The sequence below is a fragment of the Saccopteryx bilineata genome, chromosome 5 (assembly GCF_036850765.1).
Source record: "Saccopteryx bilineata isolate mSacBil1 chromosome 5, mSacBil1_pri_phased_curated, whole genome shotgun sequence".
NCBI classification, from domain to species: Eukaryota; Metazoa; Chordata; class Mammalia; order Chiroptera; family Emballonuridae; genus Saccopteryx; species Saccopteryx bilineata.
The window spans coordinates 196,472,200-196,493,823 of record NC_089494.1 but is presented as its reverse complement, the minus strand read 5'-3'; the positions used below and the strand labels follow the sequence as shown (position 1 = coordinate 196,493,823).

The following is a 21,624-nucleotide window of genomic DNA, read 5'->3' as shown; positions in this document are numbered from 1 at the left end:
GCTCTGCCCACCAGGGGGTGATGCTCTGCCCCTCTGGGGCGTCTCTGCCGCCTGGGGCAGAGGCCAAGGAGCCATCCCCAGCGCCCGAGCCATCTTTGCTCCAATGGAGCCTTGGCTGCAGGAGGGGAAGAGAGAGACAGAGAGGAAGGAGGGGGGGTGGAGAAGCAAATGGGCGCTTCTCCTATGTGCCCTGGCCGGGAATCGAACCCCGGGTCCCCCGCACACCAGGCCGATGCTCTACAGCTGAGCCAACCGGCCAGGGCTGAGGTAATTTTAATTTTATCCTCATTTTAGAGATAATGAAACTAAGGCTCAGGAAGATTTTAAATAACTTGCCCATGGCCACACACATGGTAAATGACAGAGACACATTTGGAACCTGGATGTCTCTGACCCCCAGGCCCATGCTTTTAGCCATTACGGTTCCCTGTGGCTACTGCTGCTCCCCGTAGCTGATGGAGCGAGCTTGTCTTGCACTCATTGTGGCCTTATGTGACCATACTTCTTACTTAAAATTACTTAGTATTGAGTAAGAGTCAGCAGGCTAGCTTACTTGTCCTGGTTCTTCCGCTGGTTTAATGTTAAACATTTTTTTCTCAATTTTACTTATCTGTGAAATAGGAAAAATAGTACATACCATCCGCCCATGCTACTGAACTTTTGTGAAGGTAATTATTTCAATGTTGATGAGCTGTTTCAAGGTTCTTTGAAATTTTCTTGCTATTTTTACCTTTGGCTGTAATAAGAGAATAATAGTCCTCAAAAAATAGTTACCCCATGAGGTTTTTTGAGGACTTAATAACATAAAGCATGTAAAGCACTAAGGTAGTGCCTGCCTTATATTAATTACTCAGTAAATGGCAGCTGTTACTAATAGCAGTGTTGATGCAGGGATTCCCCAAGATGCAGTTCATTCTTGATCTCCTCAGTTACTGACAACAGAGTGTCATCTGGACAAATACCATTTACATAATTTAACATCATTTAAAAATATATATACAATTAAATCTTCTTACAGTTAAGAAACACAATACCTTGAATATACTACTTTAAACAGTTTTTCAATCCATACTGTAAGTTTCACTAAGGAAGGAATGTTAGAACGTGTGTACGTGTGTGTGTAAACAGAAGCGTATGTGTGTTCTTGGTGCCAGATTTAAGTAATGTCTCTTCACCATTCTCTCTCCTTCTATTTATTTCTTGAAATTTTCACTCTAATAATCAGGTGAATAAACCCAGTGTTCTAACTTTTCTCCCTGATAATGTGGAATTGCTCCAACTTGACATGCTTTATTTTAACCAGTACCCTCAGTTAAAGTTATTAAAATTTAAGACTTTTAAAACATTTTGTTATAAAGGGAACTCTACTATAGAGCATTGATTTAAATTTCCATTTAGTTTAAAGCATTTCTCAAATATAGTTTATGGCAGGGAAAATCTAGAAAATTATTTTTTAAATAATTTAAATCAAACTCAATGTAGTGTTACAGTCAGGTAAAAGCTTTATTATACCAGAATTAATATTGTTTTAAAATTATAATCTAGCTTTAGAGATGAACGTAGTTATCAGCTTGGGGAAAAAGCCAATTCAAGTTTACTGTTTTCAAGTGGAACTTATTTTAACTACTTTAATTTGGCTAACTTTGTTACCTAGTTAGCAGATTATTCTTTGATAACTGTTTCTTGCCTGTATTTCCTGATGATAAATTGGCCAGAACTGAGCTACATAAATCTTACCCAAGGAATACAAATTAACAATAACAAATTTACTTAATGCTGTACACTCCAAAAATTGCCTAACTAGTGTCATGCAATAGCCAGTTACCATGAAAAAATAAGGGGAGATTCCTTTGTCAAACTTGCTTTTTGATCACCTATGTACAGACGGATCAGCTTTCCTCTAACAGTGAACAAAAGCCTGATCGAAGCCAGGCTATCCGTGACCGACTGAGAGGAAAAGGATTACCAACAGGTAAGAGTGTATTAGTAGGAATTTTTAAGCTTTAACCTTATTTTATTGTTTCCCTTACAAAAATCATTTACCTATCTTGAAAATTGCATCATTGTGACCATAATTAGACTATAAGTATGCACAGTAGAAGCAGGAAACAGATAGGAACACTACTTTTATTAATGTATCAGTTCATTAAAATTATGCAGAAACATTATTAATATAACCAAGACTTGTCCTGCCTGGTTGGCTCAATGGTAGATCATCAGCCCAATGTGTGGATGTCCCGGATTCTATTCCTGGTCAGGGCACACTGGAAAGCACCCTTCTGTTTCTTCACCCTTCCTCCTCTTGCTTTTCTCTCTCTCTTTCTCTCTTTCCATCCTGTAGCCATGACTCTATTGGAACCACTTGGCCACGGGCACTAAGAATGGCTCCATGGCCTCTGCCTCAGGTGCTAAGAAGAGCTTGGTTGCTGAGCAATGGAACAAGGCCCCAGATGGGCAGAGCCTCGCCCCCTAGTGGGCTTGCTGGTGGATCCTGGTCAAGTCACATGCAGGAGTCTGTCTCTGCTTCCCCTCCTCTCACTGAATAATTATATATATATGTGTGTGTGTAGATAGATATCTATATCTATATATATAGAGAGAGAGAGAGATCCAAGACTCCCACAGTAAATCATTTCCTTTCCCCATTATTATAACAATAATACCAATTATTTGTTTTATCATGGTAGTTTATATTGAAATTTCATTTTAAAGCAAGATGAAAACAATACATACATATTTATTACTATAAATCAGGGGTCTCAAACTCGCGGGCCGCATGCGGCCCGCCAAACAATTTTGTACTGATTTTTTTTGTTTTCAACTGCAGTGAGAAAAGTGTTGCGTAACAGTTGCCTTTTGTAGACCTAGTGCGGCCCGCCAAAAGGCTGTGATCTTGCTCTGTGGCCCACATGCTGAGTTGAGTTTGAGACCCCTGCTATAAATGCTACTGAAACAAGAGTTTCACAAAGCGACATTATTCTTACTGCACGTTTTATTTCCTATTCTATTTCTTTTTTAGTAACCCACTAAATTGATTTCATGACAAATTAATTTTATGATTTGCAGTTATAAATACTCTCTCAGGTTATATGATGCTTATTTTTAAAAAACTGATGAAGAATGATTTTACTATTTGTCAACAACATATAATCATGAAAGCTATTTTTTATGGAAATTCCAAACATGCAAATTGAAAGTCAAGTTTCAGCCTTAGCTTATTTATGAAATGAACTTTTTATTTTCTGAATATCTTTGTTCTCTTTCCTGCTTATCAAGCAGTATTGACAATTAGGATAATCTAAACATTAACAAAAATATTTTGTTTATGGGGGATTAAATATATTCTAATAAAATATTCTAATTGGTATAATCCAATTAGAAAGCTAAGATCCCTAACTTTTCAATTTAATCACATAATCAGAGCATAGCTATCTTATTTAAAATCTATGAGAAATTCTTATTTTAAAAATTAAATATAGATGATTGAGTATCTGGATCAAACGTTTTGTGGAATTTGGAACTCTCTTATCTCTGAGAGGGAAGAGTGTACTCTGAGTAAGTGTACTGTTGTTTATGAAGAAGTCAAAAGCAATAAAAGCATTCTAATGGAGTGATTCTGTAGTGATGCAGTTAGTCAAGTGTCTGCTTTGGTACTTTTATTTTACTTATTGTAAATAATGACTATTTCTCTGAAAAGCTGATCTTAGCTTTTTATATCAATATAATCAATTCATTTCTGGTTACATAAGGCTCTTTTCTAAAACATTATTATTTTATGTGGAGGTAAAAAAAATCAGAAGGCAAACTTTGTTTAACTCAGTTTTTACAGTGCTTTGATGGCAATTCAAAAAGAAATGTTAACCTTTTCTTGTGTTTCTTTAATATGCTTTTCCCCCTGTATATAAGAAACATCTCTTTTTTAGAAAAAAATCTGTTTCCCTTTATTTTAAAACTATTCGAGGATTTGAAATATGATACAGTATGAACCTTGGTGCTCAGAATAGCAGCACTTTGTTAATTCATCAAATTTTTAGTCAGTTGTCCTGTTTAGAACTAAATAATAGCAGAAAATTACGGGTAAATGCCAATGGCAGGCTGAAAGAGTCTTTTTAAAGAAGAATATGAATATTTTAATAACTAAAGCATTTAAGAAATGGTTTTGGTTTTTCTTTCCAGTTTATTTTCCTCCCTCCACCTCTCTTTCCTTCCCCCTCTGCTCTCTGTCTCCCTCTCTCCCTCCTTGCTTCCTTATTTCTTTCCTAGACTTTCTTTAATTTTTTCCTAGAATTCCTTTCTGTCATCTATTGTCAACTAAGTGGCCATGTTATGAAACTGAAGTTTTCTTGTTTGTTACTTGTTAACTTAGGAAACACAGTTTTATATTATTAATTTTTAAGGTCAGTTGGAATTTTTTCTAACAATAAAAAATGTTATATGTAAGAGAACCTAATTTTATCCCTATCCATTTTGATAGAAAAGAAAAAAGATCACCCAACCATATTTAATTTATTAAACTTAAAAAACTTTCAAGTGTTAACATAATTTAGATTATATTACCTTCAGTGATTTAGTCTTATTGCTACAGACATTAATTATTAAATAATATTTTAGAGATAGGAATTAGAGCTTGAACTGAGACTATATGTACTTACTATATAACATACCTGAAATAACAAGTTATTTACTTATATACATTTTTTTAAAATAAAAGCAGTATATTAAAGCTTACTATACTTGTAGATGCCAAGGATAGGGAAAACCTAGTATATTAAGTACATTAGTTTTTGTGTAGGTTGAATGACTATTCATTGATTGAATGGATGTGAAAAAAGTTTTAAAAATATTAGATATAATAATACATTTGTAATATAATTTTTAATGATTTCATAAAAAAATCTATATAACTGTGATTTACTTTTTTAGGTCATGTATTTTAAACGTTAAATTGTATGCAAAGTAAAAAGGAAAACTATAGTTTACCATATTGGTTCATGTTTTTAGACTATTTTCTTATTACAACAACAAATACATTAGAAATTTTAAAGCAACTTATTATTGTCTTTTGTTTGTGACTTTGTTTTTATAATATTGAGAAAGATTTAGTATTATTGCTTAACAGCTTTTTTAAATTCTATGACTAATAGACTGTCCAAATGCAGATAATCTAGGACTAATGTTAATGACTTAAAAAAATTTAACAAATCTCTACATAGAGTTTATTCTCTAATAGTCCTTTAATCTTTTTTTGGTGAATGAAATCTCTCCTATATCTTAAACTCAAGAGACTTTGTAAGAAATTAGTTATCACTCAGAATAAACCAAATTTTGTTTATGTTTATATTTTGGGTAGAATCAGTGGTCCTGATATTTATTTATTTATTTATTTATTTATTTATTTATTTTTACAGAAACAGAAAGTGAGTCAGAGAGGGATAGACAGGGACAGACAGACAGGAATGGAGAGAGATGAGAAGCATCAATCATTAGTTTTTCATTGCGCGTTGTAACACCTTAGTTGTTCATTGATTGCTTTCTCATATGTGCCTTGACCGCGGGCCTTCAGCAGACCGAGTAAACCCCTTGCTCAAGCCAGCAACCTTGGGTTCAAGCTGGTGGGCTTTTGCTCGAACCAGATGAGCCCACGCTCAAGCTGGTGACCTCGGGGTCTTGAACCTGGGTCCTCTGCATCCCAGTCTGACGCTCTATCCACTGTGCCACCGCCTGTTCAGGCCGGTCCTGATAATTAAACAAACAATAGTGTTTTGGATCACATGTAATGTAAGAAAATTTCTCAGCTTGTCTTAGCCATAGCTTTCCACACTAGTATTGCTTAAGGGCTTTCTTAATTTACCTTTAACAAATCTATAAAGCCATATCTCAAAAACAGAATCAAAATAATATACCAATTATAGCCATTACCAGACAGGAGCACTTAGCAGCTAATAGTCAGTGGCATATAATAATATAAAAGCTTTAAGATTAGCAAAAAAATTACCTCATGAAGAAGAAATATTCCTCTAGGACACTGGTGTTCCTTTGGGGCAGTGCCAGTTCTCCACTGTCAGTGGTCACTCGCAGCAAAGCAACCTTGCCATAGTCATACGACATTAATAGTCAAGCATTCTCTTTGATGTGAACCAACATACAGCCTTTATGTACTGATAGCTTTAGCTTATTAATTAAGCTCCTAACCGCAATTTTTAATAAAGAAAATATCACAATGGGAAGTGAGGTACAGATGTAGTTTAAAAGAAGTAAACAATTTTAGGGATAATGCCTTGTATCTATGTACTTTGATTGTTCAACTGAAACTTAACAATAAAATGTCTCATCTATGAGTAAATGACCTTAAAAAGTTCCTCCTTATATCTTACCTCTGAGATCTGTCACAGAAGCTAAGGCCCAAACTAGTGGGCTGTTTGCCCCCACTTTGTTATTTAATACTGCCAATGCTGATAAAACGGCTTCACCAAGCAGAAAGAAAGCAAACATTTCCTGCCAAGCTTAAGGTGGAAACCTACACCATGATCAGATCAGCACGATACAGCTTCAGAACTTGGGCGTATTGATAATATCATGTTTCTTTTTTTATATACTTGAACACATTTGTGAAGACAGATGGGGAATCGAGGAGCCTCTTTTAATACTGAAATGTCATTTTGAAGTTAGCTTCTAAGAGATGCTGTGAATTTTTGTGTGTGTGTGTGAGGGGAAAGGTAAATGATGATATGATACCCAGTTAGAGATAATGTTTATAATTAGTAACAAAACAAGTTAAAATAAAGTGTACTCTACCGGGAAGATTTTTTTTTTTAACTTAAGCGGAATGTTTTGGCCTTGGCTGATTGGCTCAGTGGAAGAGCCTCGGCCACCGTGTGGATGTTCCAGGTTTGACTCCCAGTCAGGGCACACAGGAGAGGCACCCATCTGCTTCTCCACTCCTCCCCCTCTTGCCTTCCCACGTCTTTCTCTCTCTCTTGCTATCTCTTCCCTTCCTGCAGCCATAGCTCAATGGGAGCGAATTGGTGCCAGGTGCTGAGGATTGCTTAGTGGCCTCTGCCTCAGGCACTAAGAAAAGCTCAGTTGCTGAGCAATGAAGCAACCCCCCCTCCCAAGATGGGCAAGCATTGCCCTCTAGTGGGCTTGCTGTGTGGATCCCTGATCCTGCACTGCAGGAGTTTGTCTCTCTGCCTCCCCTCCTCTCGCTGAATAAAAAAATAATAGTAAAATAAAATTTTTTAAAAATGGAATATTTTATTATTAAAACTTTCTGTGTTCTTAAAATTGTTTATTCTTAGCTCTTCAAGGTGTATTTATTGTTCCCCTTTCCGTTTTTAGCAAGCTATGTACTCTCCAAGAGGAAAATGTTTATGATTTTAATTTAAATTTGTATGCTTATAATTATATAGAATCTAATGTTGTCTGTAAACTTTTCTCTGATTTCAGAGCCTCCTCAAGAAATAGAAAATCTGCCTATAATCACCACTTATTCTGTTTTGAATAATGTGATATTTTTATTATAGAATAAACCTAAAATTTTTGTAGGAGAACTTTTGATTCTTGGTTTCATGATTTCCTCTCAAAAAAAAAAGAAACTCTTAAATTCCCCCTCAGTAGGTAATTACATGCTGAGGAAAATAAGCAGAAACAAAAGGACAGAAAAATGAGGATTTTATGTTGCCCTTATTCGGAGCACTCGTCATAGTTCATACGAGTGAGTTCATTTATTCTGTCTTTTCAAAGAAGAAGGTATAACAAGTTATGTCCACATTTTTGTAGATGAAGGAAGTACAAAATATATATATTAAGTGGCTTGCCCAAGCTTATGGATTGAATGGTAAACCTAGAATTAAAACCCTGGTCTTTTTTTACAGTAATCTTTCTGGTGGATTAAGCGTTTGCTTTAATAGGTTTCAAAAAGTTATGTAATCAATCCACTCCACAAGCATTCTTTTGAAATCTTTTTTATCAAGAACTAGAAATACAAAAGCAAATAATACATGGTCCCTTATGTTATTTTCTAGTTGGGGTTGGGGTGGAGGTGGGGAAATGAGTGGAAGTGATTGATGATAGATATATAATATAATGGATAATTTTAATACAGTGAAAGAAATGTCCTAACAGAGGTCCAACCTGCTCTGTCAGTATAATAGAAGGAGGTGCTAACTCTACCAGGATGGGGACATATCAGTGAAGTTTTCATGTGAAATCTTTTAAGAGTAGTTCAAAAGGCATTGCTTTCAGAAATAACATTTTTTTGTGATCAAAATGGAGAGTGAGCACAGCCATTAGGTGTACTTAATGATTTATTTCAGTGTTATTACTTGTTAAATAAAATAATTATAATAACCTGGATCATGTTTGGAAAGATCTGGATAGCAGTTGCAGACATTGCATTTTATCTACTGTCAAATACTGTTATTAAGTAAATAGCACTAGTGTTAACAGTACATGGTTTCACTGGTCTAGTGGACTAAGCATCTAATAAATGAGCCTAGAATTCCATGTTTCTTCTCACTTACATAGCCAGATTCTATTTGAACTCTCATTTTGAGTTTTCAGAGCAGTGAAACTTTTTTCCTAGTGATTTAGCAACAGGAAGCAACCATGATAATATATTGCTACATGTGATCAGTGGTGGGATTCAGCTGATTTGCACCAGTTCGACAGAACCCAATACCTAATTTTTTTTTAGTTTGGCTAACCAGTTGTTAAAATGGCACTTGTAATCAGGGTTAAGGTGTGCGCCTGGGCAGCCACTTAATATGGAAATCACAAATTTACATTCCTTAATCTTTTTTAACCTTCATCTGCGCAACATCGTATTCTGAGTACCTATAGTAATGTTCATTCCATCCACAGGTGAAAAAAATTTGACGGAACTATGCTTGTAATTATTCATTTCATAAAACTCATTATACCTTGATGATACACTGCATTTTAATTCCCTTGCGTTTGTTATTTCAGTAAACAAATATTTATATATCACGTAAAGAGAAAAAGTGCCAAATAACCTGAGGGTGATAATATGTATTGTTTTGTGTCATGTATTAATATTTTTCATTAATATTTTAAAACTCTTTCTTATAACTTAATCTAGTTGTGTGTACCTCTTTTATTGTTCTTATTTAAGAATTCATTGCATGAAATAATAAACTACCTTTTGGTATATCATTTTTTATACTTAAAACGATCATTAGGGTAGAAAACCAGCAGTTAAATTATTTGAATCCCACCACTGCATGTGATACTATATATATTGTGTCCACCTTTGAAGTATTAATCAGGCAAGTACCGTATTTTTTGCTTCATAAGATGCACCTGACCATAAGACACAGCTAAGGTTTTAAGGAGGAAAATAAGAAAGAAAATATTCTGAACCAAATGATGTGTTAAAAATATTTAATAAAATACCATATTTTTTGCTCCATAAGATACAAAGGCATTTTCCCCTCCACTTTTGGGGGTGGGGAGAGTGCATCTTATGGAGTGAAAAATATAGTACATTTCTAGTTGTGTAGTTCAAGATACTGAATATTATTAACATGACAATAAAAACATAGCATTATAAAGCAGTAGTTATCCAAAAGCTACCTTATTTGCAATTAATCTTAGGCTTCATTGTTAGTGGGAAGACATGGCTCTCTTAAGATACCATGGGCCACTCATATGTCATTAATAAGTGCTAATGGCTTAAAAAGAGAATGATTAATACCTGTTAAAATAGAATAGATTTATGCTCTATTTCGGTAGTGGTCGAGGCATGTTTAAAATAAAACTATAGGATAAGAAACAACTGATCATAAAAGAAGTCAGGAGTAGGCCATTCAGGACAGAGAAAATAATATGAGCAAACACCCTAACATATAATAGAGCTTAACAGAGAAAAACCTGTGGCCTAAGTGGAGTAAAGGAAGTGGAGATGAAACTGAAAAGGATTTCGAGTGGCAGACCAAAAAGGAGCCCAGATTTTATTTCAAATGCAATTGTATGTCTTTGAGACTTATTGAACAAGGTAGTGACATCATGGAATTTATATATATATTTAAATATAGAGTTATTTGAATATGTGTTTTTTAGTGAGAGAGACAGAGAGGGACAGATAGGGGCAGACAGACAGGAAGGGAATGAGACGAGAAGCATCAATTCTTCGTTGTGACACCTTAGTTGTTCATTGACTATTTTCTCATATGTACCTTGACCGGGGCTACAGCAGAGTGAGTGACCCCTTGCTTAAGCCAGCAACCTTGGGCTTCAATTGAGTGACCTTTGGGCTCAAGCCAGGGACTGTGGGGTCATGTCTATGATCCCACGCTCAAGCCAGTGACTCTGCACTCAAGCTGGTGAGCCCACTCTCAATCTGGATCTCAAGTCAGCAACCTTGGGGTTTTGAACCTGGGTCCTCAGCATCTCAGGCTGACACTCTATCTACTGCACAACCACCTGGTCAGGAATGATCAGGTGGTAGCGCAAAATATCTTTTATATTTTGAAAAGGTAATTCTGGCCTTGGCCGGTTGGCTCAGTAGTAGAGCGTCGGCCTGGCGTGCAGAAGTCCCGGGTTCGATTCCCGGCCAGGGCACACAGGAGAAGTGCCCATCTGCTTCTCCGCCCCTCCCCCTCTCCTTCCTCTCTGTCTCTCTCTTCCCCTCCTGCAGCGAGGCTCCATTGGAGCAAAGATGGCCCGGGCACTGGGGATGGCTCCTTAGCCTCTGCCCCAGGCGCTAGAGTGGCTCTGGTCATGACAGAGCGATGCCCCGGAGGGGCAGAGCATCGCCCCCTGGTGGGCAGAGCATCGCCCCCTGGTGGGCGTGCCGGGTGGATCCCAGTTGGGCGCATGCGGGAGTCTGTCTGACTGTCTATCCCCGTTTCCAGCTTCGGAAAAATACAAAAAAAAGAAAAAAAAGAAAAGGTAATTCTGGCTGCTGAGTGGAGGATAGTTGGATGAAGGAAATAAAAGTGAGGAGGTCTTTTCAGAAGCCATTGCAATTATCTACTCGAGTGATGATGATAACTGGGAATAGGGTGATGCCAGTGGAATCGAAAGAAGGCATATGGAGTAAGTAAGATAGCTTTGAGATTTAAGTAGCCAGCACACTGTGATAGATTTGATAGAGAGAATGAGGAAAATGAAGGATTTCGGGAAGATGCCCATATTTCTGTCCTAAGTAGTCTGTTGATGGTGCCACTTACTGAAATTAGAAAGGCTGGGATAGAATGGACATCTGGATGTGAGAAGTAAAAGATTAGTTTTAAGTATGTTTGGTTTGAGGTGCTTCTAATATATACTGCTCAAAAAATCAAGGGATATTTCAAAATGAATATGGAGCAATAAAAAAGCATTTGATTTTTTTTCATTATACAAGAACATCAGAAAAGCAAACAAGTCAAAGAAAGTTTGATTATGCAAATGAGATGCTAAACCAACTTTTATTTCATTGGTGAAAATGCACTACACAAAAGGCTGAAAGTACCGGAGTATGTGCACGTTCCCTGAGCCCCTAATTTTTGTGAGCAGTGTGTATCAGTAGCAGTTCTAATTACAGGGGGTCCTCAGGTTATGACACAGTTCCATTCCTATAATAGTAATGTAAACTGAATTTTGGTGTAAGTCAAAACACACCCTAGCCTAACTCACTTACCTATCCTAACACCATTGTAAAATCATAATCTAGAACAGAAAAGCACAACTAAGCCACAGAAAAAGGAAAAGGACATAGATATACTGTACTGTATGTACACTGTACTGTAGTAACATAAAAAAATGACAAAAAATGAGTGTAAAAAATTTCTTACCTTTATTCCTGTGGTTGGCTTGCATACTCAAACGGGCCATTGCAAGGTGGAAGAGAGTGACCTATTGGGAGGAGGAAGCTGGAGAGGCAGGAGGACCTGTCGAAGGAGATACTGGGTCATGTGAATTATGATTGCCTAAGGAACATGCTGGAAACCATGGGGTCATATCTGTGAACCAATGCTCTAAGCCAGAGATCCCACGCTCAAGCTGGTGAGCCAGCACATAAGCCTGAATAGCCCGCACTCAAGCTGGTGACCTTGGGGTTTCGAACCTGGCTCCTCTGCATCCTAGTCCAACACTCTATCCACTGCACCACCGCCTGGTCAGGATGGAGATGTTTTGTTTAGTTGGAGCATGTTGTACACTAATAGGAATGACTCAATAGAAAGGGAGAATAATGAAGATATAAGCAGAGAGGGGAGTAGTTAACCAAAGAAGTGAAATCTTTGATAAAGTAGAAGGAGGGGGAATTAAATAGGTATTGGGAACTGGTCTTCAATTGGTAGGAAATTTCATCCTTTTAGACTACAGGGGAAAGGTTTTTGGACCCAAATGTGTAGAATTAGCATGGAAAAAATTAGAAAGTTCTCCTGTTCTTTTGGTGGAATATGAGACAAGATCATCAGGTAAAAGAGAAGAGTGAGTTAAGGAGGGAAATTTGAAGTATGAGGGAAAGTGAAGCAGTCATTGTGGAGAGTAAGGAGTAAGTGAATTTACTATTAACACATGATGTTGAGTATCCAAAATGGTTGGCCATTAATTTATGGTGTTGCCAAAATATTCACGTATTTGATTTTCTCCAGTTCGACTACCCGTTGGTAGTCAAGGTAGTAAAAGAAGACAAGATTATTGAATTTATTATCTATAGTTGTATGAGCTTTAAATCCTTTCAATTACTTTATAACTGATGTGTTCTATTAGTTTTCAAGAATATTTCTATTCTCTATTTTTTAATAAAGTTTTAAATTGAGTTTCAATATATGGTTTGTTGAAGAATGTTATTTACCCCTAAAATACTGTAACATAGACTGGCACAAACTCGAGCTTCTAATCTAATTTTACAATTGTAAGTATATGTCTATGTGTCTAGATGTAGTATGGTATGTTTCTCAGTATTTTTTACATGACATGCCACAAATATTGTTAGCCTTATTTGCACTTAAGTGGATCCATGTGCAGAAAAGGATGAGTTGCTGGAAAAGCAGAATGTTTTACCTAATTCTCAAGTAAGCTAAGACTTGTTACCATCCTGAAATGAATTCACTTTTCAAAGATTTTTAAGGTAGATTTTGTGGTCAGAGAATTAAAGCTTATAGCTGTTAACCCTGAAGAGGTGATTGACTTATTCAAATGAATTAATAAGCAATTTATTATTTGGAAAGTTTTAGTCATTCTATATTGTATTCATAACAAAATGGAAATCACAGCGGGATCTCAGAGGGTCACACAGGAAATCTTCAGTCTTCATAGGCTATTGGATTAGTAACTATAAAATAATCCTTGTTTCTTTTTTCAATAGAACCACATATATGGTTCTTTGTTGTTGAATTATGGATTCAAAAAATTAATTTCTGGTTGAGCATTTTGCTATCTTTTTGCATTTACAGACCATTGCCTTAAAAAATTAGAATGACTTACTGGTTTGAACTACATCAAGGACTAAAGAATAAATAAAAATTTTGGTACTTTATCCCAATTGACAAGAATTGATACATTATGTTTGAGAGAAAAAAACTGTTAGTACATAATAGTATGCTATGAAAACATTAAGTTTTTTACATAATTTGAGCAATCAAATGATCTGAATTTCAAACACAATCACATTTTTTAAAAAATATTTCTAATCATAATAAAACTTTGATACTTAAGAATTCCAAATGCTGCATGCAGTCTTTTTTTTTCCATTCAGAATATATCAGGAATTCATTGTTTCTTCTTTAAACATATTTATGTAAATATCTAGAGAATACCAGGGTTTCATATTGAAATAATACATATTTCAATTATATCTCTAGAAGTTACTGACCAGGCTGTAATGTAGTGGATAGAGCATTGGCTTGAGACTCTGAGGACCCAGGTTCGAAACCCTGAGGTCACCAGCTTGAGTGTGGACTCATCCAGATTGAGTATCGGCTCACCAGCTTGAGCACAGAGTCCCTGGCTTGAGCATGGTATCATAGACATGACCCCATAGTCGCTGACTTTAGTCCAAAGGTCGCTGGCTTGAGCCCAAAGGTCACTGGCTTGAGCAAGGGGTCACTCGCACTGCTGTAGTTCCCTGGTCAAGGCACATCTGAGAAAGCAATCAATAAACAACTAAGGTGCCACAACAAAAAATTGATGCTTCTCATCTCTCTCCCTTCCTGTCTTTCTGTCCCTGTCAGCCCCTCTCTTTCTCTCGTTAAAAAAAAAGTTAAAGGAGTAAACTGGACATTCTATTATTGCCCCAAATCATTTCATGGATGATTAACATTCTGCCAACCTGGATCAGAAACTTTTATCTATTTTTTAAAAAACCAATAATTCACCTCTGATGAATATTAAATGATACTACTCAAAATATTGATTCCATTAGATAAGAAACATTGGACTTTGAATAGTTATACAAACATAGTATCTCTTTTCACTTCCACTGTCGCCACCACCATGGTCGTTCTATTCCATCACCATTCCATCTCTGATCCTCCATTTGGAGAATTTAGAAAATTGTCACCACTTTTATTGTCAATAGTAAGGTTACATTCCAGTTATTTTCTAAAAATTCTGTGCATACATGATAGATTCTTATCATTCCAGGAAGAAGCTCTACTTCTGATGTACTAGACATACACAAGTCTCCATTCTCTCATCAGACCTTTCTTAACAAAGGGCTTAGTAAATCTATGGGATTTCTATCCATCAGAGACACACAAGATGAGGAAGATTCTTTCAAAGACATTTTATCAGAGAACTCTGGACATGAAGATTCTGAAAATACCTGCTTTCCTTACCAGTTTAAAACTAGTGGCCCAGAAAAAAAAGCTATCCCTGGCATTGATGTGCTGCCCAAGAAGAAGATTTGGGCTTCTTCCATGGACTTGCTTTGCACAGCTGACAGAGATTTCTCTCCTGGGGAGACTGGCAGATACCGACACTGTCTCCCTGAGGCAGTCCCAGCGCGGACTTCAACCACTCCTAGAAAAAAGGAGGCAAGGTACTCGGATGGAAGCATAGCCTTGGATATCTTTGGCCCTCAGAAAATGGATCCTATGTTTCACACACGAGAATTGCCCACCTCCTCAGCAATATCAAGTGCTTTGGACCGAATCCGAGAGAGACAAAAGACACTTCAGGTTCTGAGAGAAGCCATGAATGTAGAAGGTTAGTAATTTTGTGTGTTCGAGAGAAAATTGATTGAAATATTTAAAATTGTGTTTTGAAATAAAAAAGGGTTATTAAACTGTTCTACAAGTCTTTTTTCCACTGCCAAACCTTTGTACCCAGGTTAGTCTTACTTCGCTATCCATTTCTGTTCTCCCTTCTACCAAAACCTTAAAGCATACTGCTTCCACAAAGTCATCCCTACTAAACATACCCAGTCCAATCACTTATCGTCTCAATATTTGGGTAGTATGTTTTTAGATTGTAAGCTTCTCAGTGGCAGGCGCCATGTTTTCTGCTCCTGGTTAATCGTCCCCAGTACTGTCTCTCATGCACTGTCTTGTGGGAGTCTTCCATAAAGATTGGTTCATAGGAATGAGACAGAGGCAGAGAAGTGTGGAGATAGTGCAGTGGTTCCCAAATCAACAGGTTCAAAAAACAAATTTGGGGGTATGACTCCTGGAGATTAAAATTTATTTTGTATGGAGGAATGAAGTTTTATATCTGTGTTTTGAAAATCATAGTATTTAGTTTTATAGTTTTACCATATTTCCCCATGTATAAGATGCTCTCATCTGTAAGACGCACCTTTATTTTGGGGCCCAAAATTTGAAAAATAATGTATTACATAAAGTTACTGAACTCAAGTTTTATTCATCATAAAAATATTCATCCAACTCCTCATCACTGTCAAACTCCCATCCATTAGCTTGTCCTCATCTGTGTCTGATGACGAATCACTGTCTTTATATATTGCCTCTTCCTCAGTTCCATCTATGGCATTTGAAATGCCACAGCTACTGTATAAGATACACAGTTTTTAGACTCCAAAGTTTTCAAAAAGGGGTGCATCTTATACATAGGGAAATACGCTATTTTGAAACTGCTGACTTGCACTTCCTAATCCCTTCATCTCTTTCACCCAGTCCCCCAAACTCCCAGCTAACAACCATCAATTTGTTCTCTGTATCTATAATTTGCTTCTGTTTTGTTCACTTATTTTGTTGTTTGTTTGTTTTAGAGTCTACATATAAGTAAAATCATATGGTGTTTGTCTCTCTCTCTCTGGAAGGAATCTGAGTACCACTTAAAACAAACATCTCATTTTGAGAGGCCCAGAGTAAACTAGTTTGCCAAAGCAGATGTATAATTCATAACAGCGCTGTATTAGAATGCAGGTCTCTTGAGTCTCAGAATAAGATTTTTTTCCACTTCTATTCTGATTTTAAACAGAAACCAGATACTTTGTCAGGAAAATTTTACTACCAGGAAAGGTGGACATTCAGCTAACCACCTAACAAACCCTTTAAGTCTCTAATTAATAAAATTATATTATTTTTAAGTACAGAAAACCACGATAGCAATATGAAAGGTTCATAGTGAGGCTCTTGTGGTTCTTTCTACAGTAAGCCACACTGGATGGGGGTTTAGGTGGAGCTCCATTGAGACACATGCTGTGTTGTGATGGGTAGTGTTTTGTTGGGACTTTACTGAGGTAGGCTCTGTAAGACGACTATCCTGTAACATCGAGATAAGGGAGTAAGCTATCAAAAAGCAGTGGTTGGCATTGAGTGCTCTAATTTCTTTGTGAACAAAATAACAAAGTTAAGAACAGAAAAGATCCCAGGACAGAAACCATAGTTGAAGTTTAAAAATCATAAATACAGGATTATTACCATGATTATTAAGTTAACACAAACTTTCAGATACTTCTCGATATACACTCTTCTATTGCTTTATTCTTTTCATTCTACTCTTTTCACCTCACCACGGGACTGTCCTATTCTCTCTTCTTTTCTTCCTTGTTCACAGTATTTTCTACTTTCTCTACTTCATCTCAAGATCTGAGACACTTGTCTGTTTTCTAATAGTATTTGTTGTCATCTCTCTTGTGATGTAATGACCTCACATTTCCTATCCATTGCTCTGTGGGTTGGCAGCACATTCCTGATTATGAGGCACTGACTTGGAACCAGTACTGTGAGTACAGTACTATATGAACAGCACTCCACGCCCTGGGTGGGGACCATGAATAGCATTTTGCTTCCAACAGTCAAAACTCCTCTGTGTTCTGTATAATACTGGAAGGGGAAGTATTAAGAACAGATATAATTAAGTCTTACAAAAGTGTCTATTGTTAAATATTTCTTATTTAAGAGTTTTAAGTCAATCTATTCTACATCAACATTAAATATTATTTCCTGTCTTCCAATGCTGTGACTTCTGGTCTTGTCTAGTTTGCTGTTCTGTGACTGCCCTGTGAATACAGCTTAAAGTTTGTGTTCTGCAGCTGGAACATGTAAACATTCAAGTATGTGAACCTGTTCTCATTTTTGAGATACCTGTTGTTTCATTTCCAAGAGAAGATTGAATCTGAAAGTTCACAAATTTTTTTTAGTTATATTTAAGAAAAGCAAGGGATGGATTCATGAATGTTATGGTTTATCATGTAGGATACTTCTAGTGACATTTTATGGAGAGAAAATGTTTTCAAAATATGTATACCTCTTTTCTAATAAGCAAGGATTTTATATGATGTCAGTCAAATATCACATATAGTTTAGATCTTAATGATTTAATTATTGTACTACTAAGATACAAATATATTTTGTATTTCCAAAGAGCACACTCTAACATGATGGATCCAGCACCTCAGGCAGAAAGAAGCAAGTGTCTTTACGTCTCCAGAGAGGAGTTGTGAAGAGATTTATCTTTTAGACCAGCATTGTCTGATAGAACTGCAGTGGAGGACGTGCTCTGTCTACAAATTACAACTCAGTAGTTACAAGCCACATGTGACTATGGAGTGCTTGCATTTTGACTAGTGCAATTGAGGATCTGAATATTTTAATTAAATTTACATACCTACATGTGGCTAGTGGCTGCTGTATTAGAATAGTGCAGCTTCAGACCACTCTCATATAAAGTTAGTTCAGTATAAAACACTAATGTTTAATTGAGGAAATACTGGTTTGAGAAGAGGTAGGCAGTAAATTATTTTTTAGTTAAAATACAAATGAGAACAGACATTTAGTTTTTATGATTTATCCAAGGGATAAAAGGAAATTGCATTTATTTATTTATTTAATTATTTATTTATTTGCAAGTGATGAGAAGCATCATCAGCTCATAGTTGTGGCACCTTGGTTGTTCATTGATTGCGTTCTCATATGTGTCTTGACTAGGGAACTCCAATTGAACAGTGACACCTTGCTCAAGCCCAGTGACCTTGGGCTTCAAGCCAGCAACTTTTGGGCTTAAGCCAGCAACCATGGGGTCACGTCTGTGATCCCACACTCAAGCCAGTAACCCTGCGCTCAAGCTGGTAAGCCCGCATTCAAGCTGGCAACCTCGGGGTCCTGAACCTAGGTCCTCAGCATCCCAGTTCAAAGCTCTATCCACTGAGCCACTGACTGGTCAGGCTGAAATTGCATGTTTAAACACTAAAGAAAGTTAAAAGGTGAAACTAGTAAAACTTTTCATTGTCCATATTCATAGTCACATAATACTGATTTTGGAGTCATCAGAAATCATAGATTACTTTACCAAAAATGAGGGACCTAATTTTAATCTAACTCATACATAGTTAATTAACATAGACCCAATTTGACTTTGACACTTTCTGAGAAGTGTGGATTGATATGTTTTAAAAATGCTTTAAAATGGATCTTACTGGCAATATCATTGTGATTTTTAAGATCCAGCAATTTTAACCTCCAAAAATAGTTATTTATTCCAGCCTGGTCAGTGCTTTCTCTTTCCCATGGACTGTGGAAATGGTTTTTTATTTATTTTATTTTAAAAAAAAATTAAATTTATTTTATTTTTTTTTCAGAGACAGAGTCAGAGAGAGGGATAGATAGGGACAGACAGACGGGAACGGAGAGAGATGAGAAGCATCAATTATCAGTTTTTTGTTGCGACACCTTAGTTGTTCATTGATTGCTTTCTCTTATGTGCCTTGACCGTGGGCCTTCAGCAGACTGAGTGACCCCTTGCTCAAGCCAGCGACCTTAGGTCCAAGCTGGTGAGCTTTTGCTCAAACCAGATGAACCCGCACTCAAGCTGGCGACCTCGGGGTCTAGAACCCGGGTCTTCCGCATCCCAGTCCAATGCTCTATTCACTGCGCCACTGCCTGGTCAGGCGGAAATGGCTTTTTAAATTGATCTTTCAGCTACAGTTTGTTCTTTATTTCTCTGCTATACATTTCTTCTCTGCCTTCAGCCATTTCATAACTTTCTATCATTTGAGCAGAATAAAATTTTAGCTCCTTGTAGATCGTGGTGTGTGAGGCTCTCCATGACTGTCTCTTGGGTCTCGTCTTGGAGCACTTCCCATGCACACTGCATGCCACCACCATGTACACATCCTCTCTGTTTGTCTCTAACCCCCCCTCTCCCTTCCTGCGGGCAAGTTTACATTTCTGTGCCTTTATTCACACAGCTTTCTGCCTTGAGACTGTCAAGGCTCTTAATCATTGCCTGGTTCAGGAATCTTTCTCTCAGCTTACCAGTTTAGGATGAAGGCTTATGTTTTTCTTTGAAATTATTTGTTTTGGAGAGCTTGTTTTCTCTCCTGTAGGACATCAGTTATTTGGCCTAACCTAATTCATAATTGTATCTTTAGCATCTCTACACATAATAGGTACTCACAATTGCTTGTTAATCTAAATTGAGTATTGCATTGTGGCTATCATTAAGTGTTTAGTATTTCAAATACGGGATACAACTGTATTCTCTGATGAATTATCGTGAGGAGAAATCCACCTCCTCCTCCTCTGTTTTGTCTAAGAGAAAGTCACATTCTGTCAGTCATGGCTTGACTGACAATCGATTTCCTTTAGAACTCTGTACTATTAGAAAGCTTTACAAAGGCCAATGAAGCCATAACAACAGAGGATCCTGAAAGATGCAAGAAGAGAGGTACAGCCAGTCCAGATGCAAGTCAGGACCCAGTTTTGTGGTTATTACACTACAGCGAGACCCCCCTCTAGAGAAGACTGGAGGCTGTTCATTCTTTTTGCCATTCTTACACTGCACAGATTGTCCGTCTATAAAGAATGGTTCACTGAGCATTTCTCCATATATTCTTCCTCATTTATATATAGTGATGCTTTCATAAATTATGCCCCTGGTTAAAATTTTTACTGATCATGTCTCGCTCTCAAGGAACTTAGAGTATACTCTCTATTCATCTATTCTGCAGCATGGTATAATATAGAATGCAGCAGACTCCAGTGAACATCTAAAGGTATAACATCTAATCTCGAGAGATTAAGTCCTTGCAAAGAAAGCATAGAGGAAAACAGCTCATACATGAATACATAATGTTATTCTTTTTGTTTCGCTGCTTTATTTGAAAGTTGAAATGTTTTGTTAGAGTCCATGACCTTAAAAATGCAATGTTTTAAAATTTCATACTTCCGAGCTACAAAACCAGTCATTTTGTATATTTTTTAAAAATTGTGTCTGTAATTTGAATCGTATATTAAAGGAAAATAAATGCCAAGTAAAAAGTGATTATTTAATTCTTGATGTTGCATTTGCCTGAATCTAGCTTTTTGCATGTTACTTGTCTGAGCTTGAATATGTGTCACTTGTAAATGGGGTTTTTAGATTGCAATTTGTGCTGGCTTAGATTCCTGTGAATATGAAAATTATAGATTTGAATTTCATTTGAAATAGTTTTACATAAGTTTCAAATATCATGCAAATCCTTATAATCTCCTTAACATTAAAATCACAGTGTTCGTGATCATATGCCACAACTTTATATGTTTAAAGTATGTTAAGTAGTGGTGGAAATCATGACTCTTAGTTGTCAGGAACTCAGGACAAAACATTTTAGCTTGTTAAAAAGGTGCTTTTTATTGTTATTATTTAAGTGGAGCTAATATGCTATTAGAGCTGAAGTGAATTTTGTTTAGAGAATCAGATTACAGTTGAAAAATAATAAAATGTCAGGTTTTTATACCTTGTATTTGACAAAAAATATACATAGTATACTCTTAGTTATAGAAGATACTAATAGAAATGAAAAGATAGTGTCAAAGTATGTATGATAATGAAATCTCTATAACTAGACTTCTATCCAAATGTTAACTCTTTAAACCATTCTTCTCTAATCCCTATTCTTCTCACCACTATTCCACAAAATCTACTTTGGAGAGAATGTATTTCCAAATGGTCTATGTGTTTATCTACATATGTTCACACACACCCAGTTTGGTGCTTCTGGTTTGGTGATATGTGTCCAAGCTGATTTTACTCTCTGATTTGGTCGTTTGCAGTTATTATTTCTACACTAAGATTCTTTCCTACTACTTCATTTTCATATCTGCAAACAAAGTGCTCATTGGAAGCCACAGAAGGAAATTGTCTATTGAATGATGAATAATTATGAACATAAATGGAACCTAGTACATTGATTTGTATAATGTAGGCTTCCTTGAAATATATATTTACTAG

General features: G+C 36.5%; 1 protein-coding gene across 5 annotated transcripts in view; it reads left to right on the top strand.

Annotated features, from left to right (window-relative positions):
* The window catches only part of PTPN13 (protein tyrosine phosphatase non-receptor type 13), a 243,238-nt gene that overhangs the window by 91,853 nt on the left and 129,761 nt on the right, over nucleotides 1-21,624 (top strand). For 4 of the 5 annotated variants that reach the window (XM_066281165.1, XM_066281164.1, XM_066281169.1 and 1 more), the window contains exons 6-7: nucleotides 1,885-1,972; nucleotides 14,593-15,156. In XM_066281165.1, the coding sequence (XP_066137262.1) occupies nucleotides 1,885-1,972; nucleotides 14,593-15,156 (652 nt within the window). The remainder of the gene's footprint in view (nucleotides 1-1,884; nucleotides 1,973-14,592; nucleotides 15,157-21,624) is intronic. The other variant, XM_066281168.1, reaches the window with a different exon arrangement.